The following is a 22,768-nucleotide window of genomic DNA, read 5'->3' as shown; positions in this document are numbered from 1 at the left end:
TTGTACCAAAAGTAATAGAATGAAGTGCATTTTGGGTCAGAAACGTTGATAAAAACAGTGCAGAATTTGAATACAACTTTGTAGCAAATTAGTAGAACGTCTCCTTAGGAAGATGTGCAGAAATATATGACAGATGGTGTACTTTTAGGCTCAATAAAATGCTGTCAGTGCTGGAAATTAAAACCAGTTAACCCTAGAAACTCGTCATTGTTGGGGAGCGAGGTTGTGATGTCTTGATATTGGGTAGCTGATAGCATTGATAAAATGTAGTAAAAGGAGACAATTTTACCACTACTGTTGTAGTAAGATCACTTTTCACCAATTCTTCTACATTTTTAATGAGACAGGACCAAGGGCCTGATTTAGATGTTGGCAGATGGGTTACTCCTTGACATTGGTGGGATATCCGTCACAGTTGTGATGAAGTAACCCCTCCGCCAAGATCTAAAACAGACCTCAAGTTTTTCTTGTAGTTCTACTGTACTTTTCATAACTTATACCACAGAAAGAGAGCTAGGACCTCTCAGAAGGTCTGTTATGCTTTTTTGGGAACAGTACTGTCATTCCTCAGAAGTGCTGTCATAAATGTATTGGGCAGGACCAAAACTACTAAGCATTGCTACTTTTCCTTTTAAGAACAGTGATTCTACCATGAGATGTTGGATAGTACCAACATTCCTTAGCTGGACTGCTATAGCATTCCTGAAATACGTGGGAAACTTCCATGCAGCTTCAGTACTTCCCACTGCAGCTCTCATATTTTTACTGGATAGCTCCACCCCCCCCCCCCCCCCCCCCTTGCAGGCCGCCATATGCTTATTAGACAGTTCCAGCATTTAGCAATAATGATGTCATAATATTAGACCGTATCAATAGCAAGGTTTGCAGGCTCAGGGCACTTTTTATTTTAAATACACATTGTGTCATGTTATCCAGGAAGGTGTTTCAATTCCACTCGCATTCTCCTAATGCCAGTGTCCCAATGTCATCGCCCCTCTGATAGTGTCTGCAAGTTTCACGGTGTCTATTTCCTCATATCTTTTTGACCATGTCAGTGACCTTTGTTACAGTGTCAGTAACCCCCTGTAAAAGTATCTAGAGCTCGGTGTCCTAGGATCAGCGTGTCAGTGTCCTAATGGCCCCTTGTAAGTATCCCCGTGTCAGTTTCTTAGTATTTGTCAGTTCATGCGAGTGTTTCGTGTCAGTGCTCCAGGATTTCCTGGTCAGTGAAAGTGTTCCCATGTTCTACTGATGATTGTGTCACGGTCAGTGTCTTAAGTTACAGTCCATGCCCTATGGCCTTACCTCCCTAGCCATATGTCAGTGTTCCATTGCAAGTGCTCCATCCCAGTGCGCCTGTACATTTTTATGTGCAACGCATTTACATGTTAGTTGACACCAGCCTAAGATCACTTAAAACCAGTCGGTGCATAGAAAGGGAAGTACCGGACATGTGATGCAAAGAAGGGCCCTCGAGGGTGTGAGGGCAAGAGAGTGCAAGGGGTGAGGGATAAACAGAATCGGAATTGGAATTCTTTCAGCTTGATGAAATAGGGAACTATTGTTTAAAAAAAGGGAAAGATTCATTTAAAAAGCGGTACCTGGCAAAGCTTTTACGCGTATTAAATAACGCATAAATCATTGCTATTTTTCACTTTGTTCCGTCTCACTTGTACTCAATGGAAATACACATTTGCTGCTGTGGAAATATCGGTTTTATAATGCAGAGCAGGTTCTGCACTTTAACTTGCATGTTTCAGAGGCAAGGTGATTTTTTTTTTTTATGTGCTGAATATTGCCATATCTATCGCCTGACCTTAATGTTCTAACAGTTGCCTAGGAAGTTTAGGGGGGCTATAAGTCAATGTGGGATGGCCTGGCCCCACCTCTATGGCTACAGCTGTGAGAAAGTAGCCTCTTTCTAGCCTTGTTACCCCCACTTTTGGCCTGTTTGTGAGTATATGTCAGGGTGTTTTCACTGTCTCACTGGGATCCTGCTAGCCAGGGCCCAGTGCTCATAGTGAAAACCCTATGTTTTCAGTATGTTTGTTATGTGTCACTGGGACCCTGCTAGACAGGACCCCAGTGCTCATAAGTTTGTGACCTATATGTATGTGTTCCCTGTGTGATGCCTAACTGTCTCACTGAGGCTCTGCTAACCAGAACCTCAGTGGTTATGCTCTCTCTTTACAAATTGTCGCTAACAGGCTAGTGACCAATTTCACCAATTCATATTGGCCTACTGGAACACCCTTATAATTCTCTAGTATATGGTACTGAGGTACCCAGCGTATTGGGGTTCCAGGAGATCCCTATGGGCTGCAGCATTTCTTTTGCCACCCATAGGGAGCTCTGACAATTCTTACACAGGCCTGCCACTGCAGCCTGAGTGAAATAACGTCCACGTTATTTCACAGCCATTTACCACTGCACTTAAGTAACTTATAAGTCACCTATATGTCTAACCTTTACCTGGTAAAGGTTGGGTGCTAAGTTACTTAGTGTGTGGGCACCCTGGCACTAGCCAAAGTGCCCCCACATTGTTCAGGGCAAATCCCCCGGACTTTGTGAGTGCAGGGACACCATTACACGCGTGCACTATACATAGGTCACTACCTATGTATAGCTTCACAATGGTAACTCCGAACATGGCCATGTAACATGTCTAAGATCATGGAATTGCCCCCCCCAATGCCATCCTGGCATTGGTGAGACAATCCCATGATCCCCCGGGTCTCTAGCACAGACCCGGGTACTGCCAAACTGCCTTTCCCGGGGTTTCACTGCAGCTGCTGCTGCTGCCAACCCCTCAGACAGGTTTCTGCCCTCCTGGGGTCCAGCCAGGCTTGGCCAAGGAAGGCAGAACAAAGGACTTCCTCAGAGAGGGTGTTACACCCTCTCCCTTTGGAAAAAGGTGTCAGGGCTGGGGAGGAGTAGCCTCCCCCAGCCTCTGGAAATGCTTTGATGGGCACAGATGGTGCCCATGTCTGTATAAGCCAGTCTACATCGGTTCAGGGATCCCCCAGCCCTGCTCTGGCGCGAAACTGGACAAAGGGAAGGGGAGTGACCACTCCCCTGACCTGCACCTCCCCTGGGAGGTGCCCAGAGCTCCTCCAGTGTGCTCCAGACCTCTGCCATCTTGGAAACAGAGGTGCTGCTGGCACACTGGACTGCTCTGTGTGGCCAGGGCCAGCAGGTGACGTCAGAGACTCCTTCTGATAGGCTCTTACCTGTGTTGCTAGCCTATCCTCCTTCCTAGGTAGCCAAACCTCCTTTTCTGGCTATTTAGGGTCTCTGCTTTGGGGAATTCTTTAGATAACGAATGCAAGAGCTCATCAGAGTTCCTCTGCATCTCTCTCTTCACCTTCTGCCAAGAAACCGACTGCTGACCGCGATGGAAGCCTGCAAAACCGCAACAAAGTAGCAAAGACGACTACTGCAACCTTGTATCGCTGATCCTGCCGCCTTCTCGACTGTTTTCCTGGTGGTGCATGCTGTGGGGGTAGTCTGCCTCCTCTCTGCACTAGAAGCTCTGAAGAAATCTCCCGTGGGTCGACGGAATCTTCCCCCTGCAACCGCAGGCAACAAAAGACTGCATCACCGGTCCTCTGGGTCCCCTCTCAGCACGACGAGCGTGGTCCCTGGAACTCAGCAACTCTGTCCAAGTGACTCCCACAGTCCAGTGACTCTTCAGTCCAAGTTTGGTGGAGGTAAGTCCTTGCCTCCCCACCCCAGACTGCATTGCTGGGTACCGCGTGATTTGCAGCTGCTCCGGCTCCTGTGCACTCTTCCAGGATTTCCTTTGTGCACAGCCAAGCCTGGGTCCCGACACTCTAACCTGCAGTGCACGACCTCCTGAGTTGTCCTCTGTCGTCGTGGGACCTTCTTTCGTGACTTCGGGTGAGCTCCGGTTCACTCTTCTTCGTAGTGCCTGTTCCGGCACTTCTGCGGGTGCTGCCTGCTTCTGAGTGGGCTCCTTGTCTTGCTGGGCGCCCCCTCTGTCTCCTCACGCAATTGGCGACATTGGCGACATCCTGGACCCTCCTGGGCCACAGTAGCATCCAAAAACCCTAACCGCGACCCTTGCAGCTAGCAAGGCTTGTTTGCGGCCTTTCTGCACGGAAACACCTCTGCAAGCTTCTTCACGACGTGGGATATCCATCCTCCAAAGGGGAAGTTCCTAGTCCTCTTCGTTCTTGCAGAATCCACAGCTTCTCCCATCCGGTGGCAGCTTCTTTGCACCCACAGCTGGCATTTCCTGGGCATCTGCCCACTCCCGACATGATCGTGACTCTTGGACTTGGTCCCCTTGTTCCAGTGGTACTCTCGTCCGGAAATCCATAGTTGTTGCATTGCTGGTGTTGGTCTTCCTTGCAGAATTCCCCTATCACGACTTCTGTGCTCTCTGGGGAACTTAGGTGCACTTTGCACCCACTTTTCAGGGTCTTGGGGTGGGCTATTTTTCTAACCATCACTGTTTTCTTACAGTCCCAGCGACCCTCTACAAGCTCACATAGGTTTGGGGTCCATTCGTGGTTCGCATTCCACTTCTAGAGTATATGGTTTGTGTTGCCCCTATACCTATGTGCTCTCATTGCAATCTATTGTGACTGTACATTGCTTGCATTGCTTTCTATTGCTATTACTGCATAATTTTGGTATTGTGTACATATATCTTGTGTATATTTGCTATCCTCATACTGAGGGTACTCACTGAGATACTTTTGGCATATTGTCATAAAAATAAAGTACCTTTATTTTTAGTATATCTGTGTATTGTGTTTTCTTATGATATTGTGCATATGACACTAGTGGTATAGTGGGAGCTTTGCATGTCTCCTAGTTCAGCCTAAGCTGCTCTGCTAAGCTACCATTTTCTATCAGCCTAAGCTGCTAGACACCTCTTCTACACTAATAAGGGATAACTGGACCTGGTACAAAGTGTAAGTACCCCTTGGTACCCACTACAAGACAGGCCAGCCTCCTACAGCCCTGATTGGCTTATACAGCAGTTTTCTATTCCTTCATAACAGAATTCAATAACTCCAAACCAAAATTCACGGAGTCACCCAGTCCCTAGATTTGAGGTTTAACAAAAATAACTTCAGACGACCATGCCGCTGCCCTACAAATTTAGGATTTTTTAATTAATTAAGGGAACACCATTTGTATCTGCCCAAGAGGCTACACTTCTTCTAGTAAATCTTTCCCTAATTGGGCCAGGAAGTTGTAAATGCATGATATCATACCAAAGGCCACCAAAAGAAAGTTAGACTTTATCATGTCCTTTGTCATATTTAGATGCACTAACAGAGCCCTCCAACATCCAAACCCGACAGAATCCCATCTTCAGAGGAAAACACTGAAATTATCATCGTGTGCTGTCTGTGTAAATGTGATTGTATACTGGGAGACAATTGTGACTCAAGCCTTACAACTACCCTATCTGGATAAAAGACTTGACAGATAGTGTACAAGGCTATGCGTGCCACCAAATCCCCTAATAGTCTTGCTGATGTGATTGCCTGAAAGAATGGCACCTTAATTGTCAACCATTGAATAGAGGCTGATCCTAAAGGTTCAAAAGAAGGTTTCTGAAGACCTTACAACACCATTGGCAGATCCCATGGTAAAATCTCTGGGGATATTAATAACCTTTTAATCCTGAACCCTTTTAACACCCTTTTCACCAATGGTAAAATTTCAGATAAATCCATGAAGGAAGTTGCCATCCCTTTATTTGCTGTTCAATGAGAGAATAATGTTGATGGAAATAGGCCCTTATTATCCTAAAATTGTCAATTCCCAATACACTGCAGTCATTAAGGGAACACCATTTTTTAAAACTTCTCCAGTGCTTTAAGTAGGCTACTAGTGTGGATGGTTTCCTAACTCCAGAGTTGTGACTGCTGCTTCCCTGGAGCAACCTGAGGTCTGCAAACCCCTTCTCTTAGCATCCAAGCCAAAGCTTTTAGGACTCGAAGAGAATGGGCAGAAGTCAAAGGTTACTGATTGGAGGTGGTGATATTGGGAAGACAAGCGATAGTACCAGAAACCATGTCCTCCTTGGCAAAAAAGGGCTACCATAATTACTAGTACCTTCTCTGCATTAACCTTCCTCAAACATCTGTGGAGGTTTGGGAAAGGAAATGAAAGCATACAGCAGCCCTTTTGTCCTCCTGAAAGATAGAGCATCTGTCCTCATTGCTGGAGAGTTTATGATGTTGAAGCAGACATTTTGTAGGAGCACACTGTTTGGGGATACAGAGACATCTAACAATAAAAACTAAAGCTCTCCACCACTAGTTGGAATGCTTTTGGACTAAGTCGGAAATTTACAAATAAGGGCATGTTTCTGTTCATAGAATCTGCTTGGAAGTTGTCCTTGACCGAAAGATACATCGATGACAAAGAGATTAACTGAATCTCAGCCTACCAACATAATCCCTGGGCAAGGACCTTCAGAGAATGTACCTTGGTGCCCCCACATTTGGCCACCTGATTTTCTGTTTTGATCACTACCAACTTCTGAAGAATCTCAGGGGCAAAGAACAACAAAGTCTCCTCTATACCTTCCAACTTTCTGAGTTTTGAAGATTGGGCTGTTTTCACAGTTGACCATTCTCCTTTTACTTCCTCCTCCCCCAGGGTCACTCACCAGCACCAGTGACTGACATTGGTTATAATCATCATCTGCACCACAGGGAGAAATGACACCCCTTTCTGAAACTTCTCAATCTGCAACCACCATGTTAGATCCTTGGCTAGAGATTGAGATATTGGAACCAAACTCTTACACATCTAAGATAGTGGATCCCAATGAGTGAGGAAGTGATTGACCAGCGGTTTCAAAAGCAGGTGAGCCCAAGGGACCCCTGCTGTTGTGACTGCCATAAGCCCCTGAACCTTCTGGAATTACCCTACTGATGATTCTGGGCATGACAAAAAACTAGAAAACTCTTTCCCATGTGTTTTGTATGATGTACGATAGATATAACAAGGTACTCTGTAATGTCTTGATTCTTGATTTTGTACGGAAAGCCTTCACTTCCCTTGTGTCCATTAGAGCTCTACTCAATAAAGTCTGTTGTGATTAAACTATTTGGGACTTCTTCAGGTACAGAAGGAAACCCATCTCGGTGACGCAATTGACCACTTTTTCCACCTTAGATAATGCCTTAGAAAGTGAAGATGAGGCAATTAACCAATCATCCAGCTACGGCAAAATCTGAATACCTTCCAAATACTTTGGGGTGGTTGTGGTGATAGCATGAAAGTGGTACTGGTAGGGTGGGAGAGATGAAGAGGGTAGGGTGGTTGTGGTGGTTAGAGTAGTGGTGCTTGTTGGGGTGCCTATGGTTAGGGTGGTGGTGATTGTTGGGGCGGCAGTGCTACGGGAAGGTTAGTGATTTCAAAAGCACATAGAAACTGAAAAAGGATGGTATGAAGCGCTACAGGGAACCAGAACAAGTGGTAAGTGAAGTGTCAGCTTCCTCACCCAGAGCTGGCTGCCCCTGCCGCACACAGTGATGCTAGCAGGGCTTTCATCCCGTGTGCGATGTTTACTTAATACTTTTACTAGCTGTTAGGGTGAGTTGTCTAAGGAGCCAGGGTCTCTGCACTGTGGTTATCTTACCAACTGTATTCCCAGTGGATAATATTACTGTCTGAAGCAGGGCTCTGAGGGATGCTGTGCACAAATAGCTGTCCAGAGGCAACATGATGGATTTAAAGACAATCACTGCATGCATTAAGTTGTATTTTGGGTGTATGCTGAAAAAAGCTGCAGTGTGATGGCAGACAGTCATAGTGAGCAGCTGTCTGACTAGGATCATTATGTTTGAATATGAAACAGTCTCTTAGCCCTAAAGACTCCTGGCTTTACTGTTTGCCTCAATAAACTACACAGAGGCAGCAAAAAAGCACATGGGAAACGAGAGAGCCATATGGGTTCAGGTGGGGAGACTGAAGCACATGGGCAACAATAATGTGGACACAGGGATGTACAGAAGCACACAGAGCTTGAGAGGGCAAGAAGTTTAAGAAGAAGAGAAACCTACAATGGAGACAGCTGCAAATCACATGTTGTCTCATTGAGTGCTTCACTAAAAAGAAAACAAGGGTTCTTGCAAAGAAACCACTCATGGAAGAATAGAAGGAGCCATTCAGAGAGGTGGTAAAACTGCTATGGTCTATAGGAAGCACACAGACATGCTTCAGGGGCTAAAATAAATAAAGCCAGTGATTAGAAAGCACGCAAATGTGAGCTAAAAAACACAAAGCCAATTATCAGTAACTCTTGGATTCTTCCACACTATGCAAAACACCACATACAGCTTGCCTTTAGAAGTTCAAAACTGCTGATTTGCAAATGTGAGTGGACCACTTTTTAGGTTGAGTTAGCTCAACCTTTTTAGGTTGAGCTAGCAACATTTTGGGGAAAATTCAGAAATCTTCCCTGGGAAAGCATTCTGCCCATTGAATGGGGAAAGTAAAAATTAAGCTTATTTTTTTGTAGTTCTGAAATGTGGTGTAAATAAATTTTGAATATTACCAAAACACATCAAGACACTAGGTGATGCCTTTTCCATACATTAGTGTGTGTCTGCTGCATACTTTTATCAATAAAAGTGTGTGTCTGTGAAAATGTAATGGTCATTTCAATTGTAGATGTGTTGTCTGTAATAGCAGTTTGCTACCTCACAATGCATACTCCACACCACTGCACTCTTCTCTGCACCAATGCCCTTGTTTCTGCACCATTCACTCTATGCCTTTCTACTCTGCATCACTCCAGTCTATGCCTATGCACTCTGTTCCACTCTACTATGCAGCACTGCAAACTTCGTCACTGCACTCTACACCACTCCAGTCTTTGCCACTCGCACTACTCCACTCTATGCCATTCTTCTCTGCAACACTGCACTCTGTGCCAGCACACTCTTCACCAATGCACTGTACTCTGTACCACTTCACTGTAGAGCACTCTGTCAATCCACTCTACGCCACTCTAGTCTAATGTGCACCCCTGCACTCTAGGTTTCTGCACTGTACCCTGCACCACTCCACTTTACACCACTTCACTCTATTCTGAGACAATCCACTCTGCGCCACTGCACTCTGCACCATTGCAATCTACACTGCATCACTCTACTCTGTACCACTGTTTCACTGCACTCTACTCTAACTACTGCACTCTATGCCAATGCAATCTACACATCTTTACTCACAATTAATGCACTCTATCCCTATCTACTGCACTCTACCACACTATACTCTACTCTACAACACTCTATGCCATTGAACTCTACACCATTGTAATCTGTCACTGCACTGTACATCACTGTTGTAAACTGCGCCACTCTACATTACTGCACTCTATGCCATTCTACTGTAAGCTACTACACACTACAACAGTCTACTCTACAACACTGCACTCTCTGCCACTGAACTCTATGCCACTTTACTCTATGCGACTGCACTCAAGCTACCGTACTCTACTCTGAGGCACTCTATGCCAATGCATTCTATACTACTGTACTCTATGCCACTCCACTCTGCATCACTCAACTTTACAGCACTGCACTCTATCCTGCACCACTCCACTCTGCTCTGCAACACTGCACTTTTCACCACTGAACTTTCCACCACTCTACTCTGCACCACTGCACTCTATGCCACTGCACTGTACTCTGTACCACGCTATTCTATGCCACTCTACTGCACTCTATGCCAATACACTGTACGTCACTAAACTCTACGGCACTCTACATCTCTTCACTCTATGCCACTGCACTCTACACCAGTCCACGCTAAGCCACTCTAATCTACTTTGCACCCTTGCACTCTACAGCTCTGCACTCTGCTCTATGCCACTGCACTCTATGCCCCTTCGCTCTACTCTGAAACAGTCTACTTTATTCCACTGCACTCTACAGAATTCTACTCTTTGCTGTTCTACTCTACATCACTCCACTCTATGCTACTGAAATCTACCCTACACCACCTGACTCTACTCTTCAGCACACTGCTCTATGCCACTGCACTCTACACCAATCCACGCTAAGCCACTCTAATCTACTTTGCACCCTTGCACTCTACAGCTCTGCACTCTGCTCTATGCCACTTCGCTCTACTCTGAAACAGTCTACTCTATTCCACTGCACTCTACACTATTCCACTCTTTGCTGTTCTACTCTACATCACTCCACTCTATGCTACTGAAATCTACCCTGTGCCACCTCACTCTCCTCTTCAGCACACTGCTCAATGCCACTGCACTGTACACCACTCCACTCTATGCCATTGCACTGCACACCACTTTACTCAAAACCAATACACTCTTCGCCCCATGCTGTATGCACTATACTCTACTCTGCAACACTCTCCGCCACTGAACTCAACTCCACTCTATTTTACTCTGCACCACTATACTCTGCACCACTGCTCTTTATGCCCCTTTACTCCGCACCACCTTATTCTATGCCACTCTACTCTTCAACACTGCACTCTCCACCACTGAAATCTATGCCACTCTACTCTGTGCCACTGCACTTTATGCTGCTGCACCACTCTATGCCACTACACTCTATACTACTGTACTCTACACTACTGCACTCTGCACCTCTCCAGTCTAGGCCACTCTACTCCAGTGCACTCTATGCCACTACTCTATGCCACTCCACTCTACCCTGCACCAGTCCACTGTATGCCACTCCACTCTAATGTACTCTATGCCACTCTACTCTAAGCCACTGCACTCTGTGCCAATGTACTCTACACCACTTTACCCAAAACTAGTGCACTCTACGCCACTGTATGCTACACCACTCTACACCATAGAGCTCTATGTCACTGCACTCTACGCCATTCTATTTTACTCTGCACTACTGTACTGTGTGCCATTGCTCTCTACAGCATTCTACAACACTCTGCTCTATGCCATTGCACTCAATGCCAATGCCTCTATGCCACTGCACTCTGACACTCTACTCTGCAATACTGCAATCTCCGTCACTGAACTCTACGCTACTCTGCACCATTGCAGTCCATGCCACTGTACTCTACTCTGCACCATTGCACCCTGCACCACTCTACTGCACTCTCCACCACTACACTTTATGCCCTTCTAATCTACTCTGCAGTACCCACCACTGCACTCTACACCACTGTAATACTGCGCTCTATGCCACTCTACTGTACACCTCTGCACTCTACCCTGCACCACTTCACTCTACTTTGAAACAATCTATTCTACACCATTGCACTCTACGCCACTCTATTCCACCCTGCACTACTCTACCCTGCGTCACTCCAATCTCCACCATTGCACTCTACGCCACTTCAGTCCATGCTGCGCCACTACACTGTCACTGCATTCTACGGCAATGCATTCTACACCATTTTACTCAAAACAAGTGCACTCTACGTGACTGCAGCCTGCACCAACTACTCTGCATCAACGCAATTTACACCACTTCACTCTAGGCCACTCTACTTCAGGAAACTCTTTGATGTGCTACTACATTAAACTCTACTCCACGCCATTACACTGTACTACACTACTCTATGCCACTCCATGACAATCTACTACACTCTACATCACTCTGTTCTACAATACTCTACCCTTTGTACCACTCTACAATCCTCTTTGCAAATACATTTTATGCCAATCTTATCCACCTTGACACTCTACTCCACGAAACTCAACTATACAACACTCTACGCCCTTACATTCTACGACTCTCTACTACCTCCACAACACTATGCCATTCCATGAAGCTGCATGTCATTCAACTCAACTCTACACCACTCCACGACTCTCTACACCACTCCATAACACTCCACTCCAGGCCACTCTCCTTTATGCTACTAAATGTTAGCCATGACGAACAGCAGCCACACTGGTGTGCAACATGGCTGAAACATTGCATAGGCGAGAACTATTGTCTTTGCCACTGCTTGTCTTTTTTACTAATAGGGAGCACTTGTATATTGCTGCTGGACCTACTTGCTATTAAAAACTGAGGTTCACAGAAAGGAGCTAGGTGTATGACTGGGAGGGTCTGAGGATGTGTATGAGTCAAGTGGAGGCGCAGATTGGTGTCAGTCAGCATTGACAAATGAGGAGGACATTGGCGGTCGGAAGGAGGCCTATAGAGGGATGATATGATTGCTCTGGTGAGTGAGGACGGCTGTAGAAGTATCTGCGGGCACCATACTGATAAGGATTTCTTAAACAGCATTCCACCCACCCGCAGGGAGGTCCTGTGTAAGTGAGCCCCACCCCCAACCCATGTTTCCCCCTGGACACAGCACCCTATCCAGCAGGTCTCTTCTGCTGAATGCAACACTCACACACCTATTCCAGGCTTGGATCTAGAAAACAGAAGGGAGGGCGGATGCCGGACCTTCTTCTGCTCCTCACCATCCATCTCATATCTGACAAACACCTGCGCTCTTCTACTCCAAGAAGAAGCAGCAACCTCTCCCTTTCAGGCCACACCCTGCCCAGAAGTAGCCATCTTGTTTGTTTACCACACATGGATGGCAATAAAGAGAACCGTCCATTAGTGAACAGGTCTAAATTGCCCTTTTTACGGTCGAGCCTGCGAGCGTTTGCCCTTCCAATCCAAAACAATCTGCCCTGTCTCCATTTCATCCCACTCCAATCCACCACACCAATCCAATCCAACCCACTCCAGTCTGCCCCACTCCAATCCAAAACAATCTGCCCCACTTCAATCCAAAACCACCCCAATCCAGCCCAGTCCAATCTACCTCACTCCAATCCAATGCACCTCACCCCAGTCCACCCCACCCTAACTCAGTCTACCCCAATTCACTCCAATCCAGTCGAATCCACCCATCCCACTTCAGTTCACCCCACTCCAGGCCAATCCAGCCCACCCCACTCCAGTCCAGCCCACCATACTCCAGTCCAACCTACCCCACTCCAATTCAATCCAACCCAAACCAGTCCACCCACTCAAATCAATTCCAGCCCACTCCAATCCATCCTACTCCAATCACGTCCACTGTTACCCAATCCACCTCACTCTAATCCAAGCCATCCACACCACCCCAATCCATCCCACTTCAATACAGTCCACTTTAATCCACCCCACTCCAATCTAATCCAGTCCACATGAATTCACCCTACTTCAGTCCAATCCACCCCACTCCAGATCACCTTAATCTACCTGACTCCAATCCAATTCACCCCACTCCAATCAATCCACCCCACACCAATCTATTTCACCACACTCCAATCCAACCCACCCCAACCCATCACAATCCACCACACTCCAATCCACCCCCACAATTCACCCCACCCCAATCCAATCCAATCCGCCCCAGTCTTATCCAATCCAGCCCAATCTAAATCACCACACTCAATCCAATCCAGGTCACTCCAGTCCACTCCACTCAAATCCGAGCCACCTAATCGGATTCACCCAGTCCAATCCACTCCAGTTCGAATCACCCTCATCCAATCTTCCCCACTCCAAGCCACTCCACCCCAATCCACTGCACCCCATGTCAATCCACTCCATCCCACTCCAATCTACCACAGTCCAATCCATCTCACACCAGGTCAGTCCACCGCACTCCAGTCCCATCCATCCAGCCTACCCCACTCCAATCCACCACACGTTAATCCACCCCACGCCAATCCAATCCACTACACTTCAACCCACCCCACTACAATCTAACCCCAATCCAATCCACCCCATCCCAGTTCAGTCCACCCCAATCCATCCAACCCACCCTACTCCAATTCACTCCACTCAATCTAGTTCGTCCCATGCGATGCCAATCCAATCCACCCCACCCCACCTCAATGCAATCCACCCCACTCCAATCAACCCCATTTAAATCCACCCCAATTCAATCTAAGCCACCCCACCCCACTCCATCCCAAACCAGTCCATCCCACAACACCACCTCAATCCAATCTACCCCACCCCACTTCAATCCACCCCACTCGAATCCACTCCACCCCACTCTACTCCAATCCTGAATCATATCCACCCACTTCAATTCAATCCACTCCACTCCAAACCACGCACCCCAATTCAATCCACCCCACTCCAAACCACCTAACCCAATTCAATTTAATCCACATTACTCAAATCCACCCCAATCCAATCCACCTCACCCCATTTCAATCCAACCTACTCCAATCAAATCCACCTCACACCAATCCAACTAACTCTACCCCAGTCCAATCCACCCCTCTCTCCTTCAATGCAGTTCACTCCACTACCTCAATCCACTCCAACCTATTCCGCCTTATTCCGCCTCACCTACTCCACTCTACGACACTCTCTGCCACTCAACCGCTGAACTCTACTCCCCTCTATGACACTGTACTCCCCCTACTCCACTCTGACACTCCAACACATCTACTCTATGACACCCTACTCCCCCACTCCACCCTGACACTCCACGCCACTAACATTTGGCCATGCTGAACAGCAGCCACACTGGTGCAGAACATGGCAAAACACATTGCCAAATCCAATAGCTCCTGTATAGGTGAGACGTATTGACTTTGCCAATGCTTGTTCTGACCCCTCTTCGCTCCTCCTATTTCATTGCTCTATAGCATGGGTACTCACAAACTTTTTCTCGGGGGCCATTAATTGCAGTATGGTTTGTGGTATGGTTTGTGGCCAAGGGCCGCACTGATGGGCCAGCAAGTGGGGGGTGGGGTAGTGGGCGGGGCTACTAGGGGGGCACAACCACCCCCCCCCCTTTTCAAAACATTGCTAGACAATGCTGTATTTTGAAGCAAGATGTAACTACAAACCTAGGGCATTTTGAAAAAAAAATTTTTTATCAGACAATAGTAATCTTAAAATGCATAGCATGGTAATCCTTGTGAATTGGATATTCAGCACAGGCCCAATGCAGCACAGGTTTATCTGAGTCTGCAAAATAGGTATGTCAAAGGAAGACGTACTAAAAACTTATTTTACACTTTATTAGTGTTCTGTAATCTGGTATTAGGAGGGCTTTGAGCACTGGCACGTTTTCATTTACAAATTAACCACTGCATTGTGGTGGAGGTGAAGAGCCCATTATCTGTATGTGCCTCCTTCCATGCCCTGCATTTGGCAAACGTACGTTTTAAAAAATATATTATATTCTGTCCCCCCCTTCATTTGCCGTCCCGCCCCTTTTCCCTCCCGCAAGCCACCACTGCTGGTTATAGGTATTCATTTTTTTAAAAGGCAGCTTTTAACTAGAACCAGCTAGGAGTGAGGAAACAACAGAAACCCAGTAAGGCAAAGCACTCCGAGAGGTTTTGCTATACTCAAGTGCCATGCCAGGCCACGGGCCAGATATGCAAATGTATTATTTAAGATGTTTTCAACAGCCCTGGCTCTGTAACAAAAAAATAAATCAATAAATAATAGACCTGCTGCTTAGGTTTGACCAGCACAATATTGAAAGACATGTGGACAAAAAAACACAAAATGATACCTCTCTTGGAATTACTTACCTGTGTAGAACTCACCGCACCTGAGCTATGTGATCGGAAAGGCTGTCAGTACAAGCTGGGGTATCTAATACATTATGTAATGCATGACTATGATATGCAACAGCGTCTGAGCAAATGGTTTGAAGCTAATAGTTGCTGCCACATAAACACCGGTTAACACTGATAACATTTCCTCACAAGCCCTGTACGCCCAACAAAGATATGACTTCCTGACACCCCCTTTTCTGTACATCCGGTACCTCCTCGATCCCTACGGGGCTGTAAAAACTTTTCTGCTGGCTTACCTTTGCAGGAGGTGGTCCCAGGAGCACTTCTGCAGAGAGGGCTGACTGCAGGCGAAGTGCACAAATCAGGCTGCTGGCAGCGAAGGAAACTTCCAAAAGACCCCGTAAAAGTCTGCTGTTTAAAGGGCTTTTGCTTCCCGCCAGTGTAAGCGTGTGACATCACAACGGCTCCAGTAAAAACAGAATAGGGCCCCTGGAGCAGCGATGCTTCTATCGCACATGCTCCGGCGGCCCTCTTTTGTGTCGGTGACAATCATGCGTGGTTTTGATAGTAATAGCACCGGAAGGTCTGCTGGCCGCCAAGGAAGGTCTGCGGGGTCACTGGCGGCCCACGGGCTGTACTATGTATCCCGCTGCTCTAGAGCTATATTCTCGCACCCATGGAGTGCAATCCAAGTAACGCAACCAGGCCTTTAGTGACATTCGAGCTGCACCCACAGTTTCACCTTTAGCAGCCCTGCCAAGTTTCCCAGGTCCATGTGTGATCTGCTGCTTCAGTCCAAGTTTTTTCTTTGAATTCTGCGACTTGTAGTTTTGTTTATTCCAATATGAAACCAGGACTACAAGTCTCAGATTTCAAAGAAAAAAACCTGGATTGGACCAGCACATCATGCATGGACCTAGGAAACTTGGCAGCTTTGAGCACTCTGTGTCACCCCTCCCCCCACCACACACACACACGGCCTTTCTGCATAGCTGTTAAGTTTCCAAGTTTAATATGTGGCTTGTTAGGCTAGTCCTGGCTTTTTGTGGAAATTCTGGGATTTGTAGTCCTAGTTTTATACTGAGCAAAATAAGAGTACCTGTCACAGAATTCTAAGAAAAGCTTGGAAGGGCCTAACTAGTTACCTAGGGACCTGGAAAATTTGACAGCTATGCTGCTATGCCCATGGCTCCACCAGTGGACAGTAACTCTACATAGGCTGCTACCCCACCCTAAGAGCCAACCTCGCTACAGTGGCGTTTCCTCCATTTCATAATTAAGGCTCCCAGTTTTCCGTTTTTACTGATTTTTACAGATAAAAACAGACAGAAAACAATGCGTTTCCTATCGGTATTTATTTTTTAAAGTGAAAAAATACTGAAAATTGTGCTTCTTGTGAGTGATTCGCCATGCTGTCTTTTACGAATTCCAGGTCAACTGCTGCGCAGATAGACAGCACGGAGAGTTAGAAAAACAGGATGAGCATTCCTTAAATATAAGCTTATGTTAACATACATATGAATTATAATGGTAATATTTACGTGTGGGTATAATGTTGTTATATTTGGCGGCTTAATTTGCTAAAACGCAGCAGACATCAAAGTATGAGTGTACAACTCCATTTACTCTCTAAACACAAAATAAATACGGATAAATACCAGTAAGATGACCAAAAAATAAATATGGATAATTGAAAGACGGAAATGTTGAAAAAAAAAATACCATAATAAAAAACAGGAGCCCTATTCATAATACACCAAGGTACTGACCGGCGACCGCTACTCGGAATCCTTGCTGCCCCCAAAGTCCTCGCACACACAGTGCCCAGGCTATGGGTCCCGAACCACGGGGAACATTCTTGATAGATTCACATCTCGACCTAGACGATGCCTCCACTTCACCAGTGATGCTGCACTCTAGAAGGCGGTTTCCATTTACGAACATAAAGCCTTCTGGGAGTTGTACTTCTTCTTCGCTTCTGCGGTACGGTTGATTAAGTTACCCAGCCGAAGACGACGATTTGTAAAAGAAAGGGCCTGGAGTGGAGCTGTTCCCTCAGGCCCCCGCTCCCAGTGACACCTCTGCTGCGCCCCTCCCCGTCGCTGCAGCCCTGTACCCCGATACCAACCTGAGCCCTTCCTCCGAGTTGTCACGACTCCACCGAAGGCCTCCGTGGGACAGCACCACACCACTGGGGAACTGCGCGTGAAGCGATCACAGAGGGACAAACATGCGCACGTGCGTGAGGCACGCGAGGGCCAGCGGCACGGCCTCGAGAGGCTATTTACAGCCGCCGACATCTCGGTTTCCGCCCTCTCTTCCCATGGTGTGATACTTCTCTCCGGTTATTAGACATGTCGTGTTGAGGCCCGTGCTGAGTGTGTTGTGGTTGGTGTCTGTGAGCTACAAAGCTTACAGACACCTCCAAAATACACACAACACGAGCGTGAACTTCACAGTTCCTAGTTTAATGCAACATCGCAGGTGACCTCTACGCCACAGGCTATTTATGGAGCGGAATGGCTAGTGTTCCCAAGGTGGTGTCTGGTGTCTCAGCATAGCAGCGTTCCACGCCCGGTGGGGATGGCTGGAGAGGCGAGCAACGCAGGCTCGTGTGTTCCTACCGCAGTGTCCCTGGCACGCGGCCGTGGCTGCAGTCTCCTCCACGGCCAATGATGCTGTTATATCAGGTAACATGCCTTCCTGTCGCTGTAGTGACGAGCAAGTATTGGACTGTAGGCGCGAGCAATGTGGAATGTGTTACATTTGATAGTGTTATAAGAGATGAATAGAATGTTGGGTGAGGATTCTGGGCTAGTGTACTATATATGCCCTTCAAGGTAAATTAAAGTCACCTGGAAAAGAAGAACGGAGTCTGCGATCATTAATACTACAGTCGCCCAGGCCCAGTCCCAGAGTTCACACCTCCAAGCCCCAGTGTATACATCTCTTATGTATACATCAATTATGTCTCTGTCACACAGTCTCTGTCTTCCTGCCACAGCAACTGTGTCTTCCTTCACCAATGTCCATGTTTTCCTGTCCCATGTCTGTGTTTTTTTTATTCTAGTGTTTGCGTTTGTCTCTCTTCGTCTTCTTATGCCACTATTTGTGTCTACCATTTCGCTCGTTCACGTTTCACGTGCAAGTTTATACATCTTCCTGTCCTGGCGTGATTGTTGTCTGCAGTGTCTGTTTCTTCTTGCCACACTCTGTGTGTGACTCCGACCCAGTGTCCATGTCTGCCTCTCTCCTGATATGGTGTTTTTCTCCTTGCCACTACATCGGTGTCTGCTGCTCTTTGGTTCTGTCAAAGTGAACCTCCTCCTGCGTCTTTCTGTCTGTCTCCCTATAGCGTGTCTGTCTCTCACTGCACCAGAGCCTGTGTTTCCCTGCCCCGATGAGGGGGCCCGCGGAGAGAGAGAGACTCGCTCTAGTCTCTCCGCGGGTCTGTTCGGGACAGCAGGAAGTGGCGCGGGTGCGCCAGGATTGGTGGACAGGTAAGTGGGGGTGGGTTTAGGGTTTAGGGTTTAGGTTAAAAGGGGGTGGAGGGGTGGGGTCGGCCTCTTTCCGGGCCGACCATAGAGGGAGGAAGGCGTTTGAGGGCAGGAAAGCAGGGAGGCAAGTGACCCCAGTCAGGGCCCAGGCCAGGTTAGGGCGCCGCGGCAGCGCGTAGGCGGGGACCGGGTTGGGCTCTCCCGGTTTGGTCCTTTCGGGGTGGAGGTGAGCGCTGCTAAGGGTGGGTGCGCGGGGGCCGGGCACAGGAGGGCGAGTGGGCGTCGGCCCAGCAGTTTTCTTTACACGCGGACCCGGACGCGCCCCTGGGGTGCACCCCAGCAGGCTCGGTGAGAGCGCAGAGGCGCCTCCGGCCCCGGGAAGAATCCGAGTTTACAGCCGCGAGGCGGCATAAGAAGCACCGGGGGCGTTAGTGCTCCCCTCTCTCTCCCCCCCCCTTACAGATTACCACAATTGCCGGCATAGACGCCGGAGGAGCCACACGAAATTAAACACGCGCTTTTAAGCGCGCAGTGGCAGTGTGCAACCGGGCTAGGCCCCAAGGGCCTCATAGACCGCAGCGCCTGGGTGGGCCCTGCGTAATTTTTGGGAAACCAGGAGACACCGGGGGAGGTCAGTAGCCGGAGACACACAGGCAAGTGGGTGCACGGGCCACAACACAGGGTTTAGGGGCCACAGCAGCAGGTGCCCGCATATATATAAAAAAAAATTCTTAGTTTTTTTTTCAAACAGGTGAGGCATCAAGGGGAGTTGTAGTTGGGGACATGGCTAACAGTCATGATGCGGAGGCTGTCAGGGCGGCGCTCCGGGTCCTGGGCGAGGCCGGACGGGCTGACTTGCTCAGGCCCGGGGTACTAGACCAGGCCTGGGTGGGCATGACACGTCCAACACGGGCCGCATCAAGCGGTGTAGAGGCGGCAATCGCAGCATGTGAGTCGCAGGATTCGGAGGGGGACAAAGACGAAGTCCCAGTGAGACAAGAACAGGCCCCAGAGGCGCGGCCAGACACCCCTAACACGTTTAGCCCGCTAATGTTCGGCGGGGAGACTCAGGGCACACAGGACCCGGGCACAGGTGACACAGGAATAGGCGGCGCGGGCCCACTAAGTGGGGGGCCCACAGGCAGGGACGGGGATAGTATGGCAGGGCAAGCCCTTGGGCCACAAGGGGATGGGATCGAGCAGCCAGTGCCGGGCCCCAGTGGGATACAGACCCCATTGGACCTGTCCTGCCCCAGGAGCGGGAATAACTTACTCATGGGTCACGGGCCACCAGCCAAGAAAAGAGGTAAATACATTGGGAGACCCAGAGGAGGGGCAGGCCGGGCCAAACCCGCACCGCGCCAGGCGAAGATACCTAAGCATCAGGCAAGTGAGGATGCCAGTGCGGGGGGGTTCTTAGGACTCGCTGCGCAGGCAACTTGGGACCAGACAGAATCATGGGACTTGGAACCCAGAATTCGTGAGCAGCGCAGGGCCGTGGCGGAAACGGAGGCCAGGTGGGCGCAATTATGCAAGGACAGGGAAGAGCTGGGGAAGCGGCGCGAGGATAACAAGAAGGGCAGGGAAGTCATAGACATGAGGGGGGTACAGACAGCAGGGCCTAGAGCAGGAAGCTGGGTCTGGATACCGCAGACAGGAGCGGGTAAGGTTCAAAAGGCTGGTGCGGCCGAAGGGCAGGTTGGCTTGGGAAGCCCCGGTGGTTCAGGCGGCCACGTGGGAAGAGGCAGTGCGATGTCAACGTCAGAGGTTGGCAAGAAAAAGGGGGCGCCAACGGGGCGCAATACGGCCCAAGCACGTTGGTACGAAGCAATAGAGGGGTCTGCGGCAGCCTTCTCTACACCGCGGGAGCGGGGGCATTACCACGATGGCGTACGCCATGTGGGGCAAAGTACAACAGAACCACCGGCAACCAAACCACAAGGGTATGTGGAAAACAAAGGAGGTTGGGTAGGCGAAGAGGAGTTGGAATTGGACTATGACGAAGATGGGGAAGAGTGGGAAGATGGAGAAATACGTGATGAGGAAGTGAGCGGGGTTAAGAAGGGGGGAGTGCGGGGGCGCAAGTGCAGCGCAACCCCTGCCTCTGCTTTTGTTTTTCAGGACGACGTCATGGCCGAAGGGCCCTCAGGTTTAAGGCTAGCAAGGCCACGTGGCGGAGTGACAAGGAGAACACTGCGCAATGTGGAGGAACCGATTGGCGGTAAGAGGAGATGGTGGTCAGTCTGGGGTGATGGGGGGAGGCTAATAGGGCGACACGCACGAGCAAATCCATAGGCGTGGGAGATGGGTCAGTGTTAGATACCCCGGGGGTGGTTGCAACACAGAAGGGTGACGTGAACAAGGACAAGGAGATGGCATCCACCAATGTCACAACAACGGTTAGCCTGTCCACAGGGGAGGTCACGAACGCGGAGGATAAAGAAGGAGGAGCTCACAAGAAGCGTCTCCCGTACATGGGTTTGGCCATGCCCTTGGGGTCACATGTTGCTGAGAAAACTAAGGCGAGGATATGGAAACATGAATACGTAGATCTTTTTAAATTACTACACAGGGACATACAGGCCAAGGAAGGCTCCAAGGAAGAGGAGTGGGAGTTAGCGCGCAGGCCCAGGGTTCCCATTACCATGGACAATTGGACGTCCGCATTTTTGGTTTTTGCCAGTATGTACTGCGAAAAATACCCGGACAGGGCCATTGCGCTTTTCAAGTACATGGATATTATTAGAAAGGCTCAGATGCATTTTGGTGGTTTCGCATGGCTAAGCTATGACGAGGAGTTTAGGGCCCGGGTGAGCGTCAACCCCGAAAAACCATGGGGAGACGTAGATCCTGAGTTATGGATGCAATGGATGGCATCAGCACAGGCATCGGCATCCACTCATACGGCGAGCAGACTGCCAGTAACATATAAGCCCTTTCAGGCACGCCCCGCCTCGGGAGGGGTGGGAAATACTACAAAAACACAGGGGGCTAACACAGGGGCTTGTTGGAATTTCAACAAGGGTTTCTGTTCACGGGCCCAGTGTAGGTTTAAACACAATTGCTCCAAGTGCGGGGCCGTCATCCAGTCATACAATGTTTCTCCCTCAATAGCCCAGCAGAACAATGGAGGGCGGCGAGAGGAAGAGGCTCACAAGGAGCTCCTGCGCCAAAAGGGTCCTACACCAGTTAGATTGGAAGTTTTGTTGCCATGGTTGCGCAGGTACCCAGATACGACTAGGGCCAGACAATTGGAATGGGGTTTTCGAGATGGTTTTAGGGTAGGGTACCAAGGTCCCCGGCGGGGGCGGTGGGCAGACAATTTGTCGTCTGCAAAAGAACAGCCGCAAGTAATACGTAACAAACTAGAGAAGGAGGTAGCACTTGGGAGAATAGCAGGTCCATTTTTTGACTGGCCAACGGATCACTTGATGATATCCCCTTTAGGGGTAGTACCCAAAAAAGCGCCAGGCGAGTTCCGTCTTATACACCATCTGTCATGGCCGGAGGGGGCGTCGGTAAATGATTTTATTGCGCAAGAGGATACCAAGGTAATTTACGCTTCGGTGGATGATGCAGTGAAATTAGTATTGAGGTGCGGGTTAAAAGCGGAAATGGCAAAATGTGACATAAAGTCGGCCTTTCGTCTGTTACCAATTCATCCAGCAGATTTTGACCTTTTAGACATGCAGTTAGAGGGAGCCATATATGTGGACAGGGTTCTACCTATGGGTTGCGCGATATTATGCGCGCTATTCAAAACTTTCAGTAC

At 48.6% G+C, this 22,768-nt stretch overlaps 1 protein-coding gene across 3 annotated transcripts in view; it reads right to left on the bottom strand.

Annotated features, from left to right (window-relative positions):
* LOC138284531 (antizyme inhibitor 2-like) overlaps positions 1-17,846 on the bottom strand; it is a 142,369-nt gene extending 124,523 nt beyond the window's left edge. The window contains exon 1 of one of the 3 annotated variants that reach the window (XM_069223409.1): positions 17,628-17,846. In XM_069223409.1, the coding sequence (XP_069079510.1) occupies positions 17,628-17,799 (172 nt within the window). In that variant the 5' untranslated portion in view covers positions 17,800-17,846. Of the gene's footprint in view, positions 1-17,268; positions 17,566-17,627 lie in introns of those variants that run through there. The other 2 variants (XM_069223410.1, XM_069223408.1) reach the window with 2 other exon arrangements.
* Between the last annotated feature and the right edge of the window lie 4,922 nt (positions 17,847-22,768).

Source organism: Pleurodeles waltl, chromosome 3_1 (assembly GCF_031143425.1).
Source record: "Pleurodeles waltl isolate 20211129_DDA chromosome 3_1, aPleWal1.hap1.20221129, whole genome shotgun sequence".
Taxonomy (NCBI): domain Eukaryota; kingdom Metazoa; phylum Chordata; class Amphibia; order Caudata; family Salamandridae; genus Pleurodeles; species Pleurodeles waltl.
The sequence above is the reverse complement of the archived record's forward strand: the minus strand, read 5'-3'. Positions and strand labels throughout refer to the sequence as shown.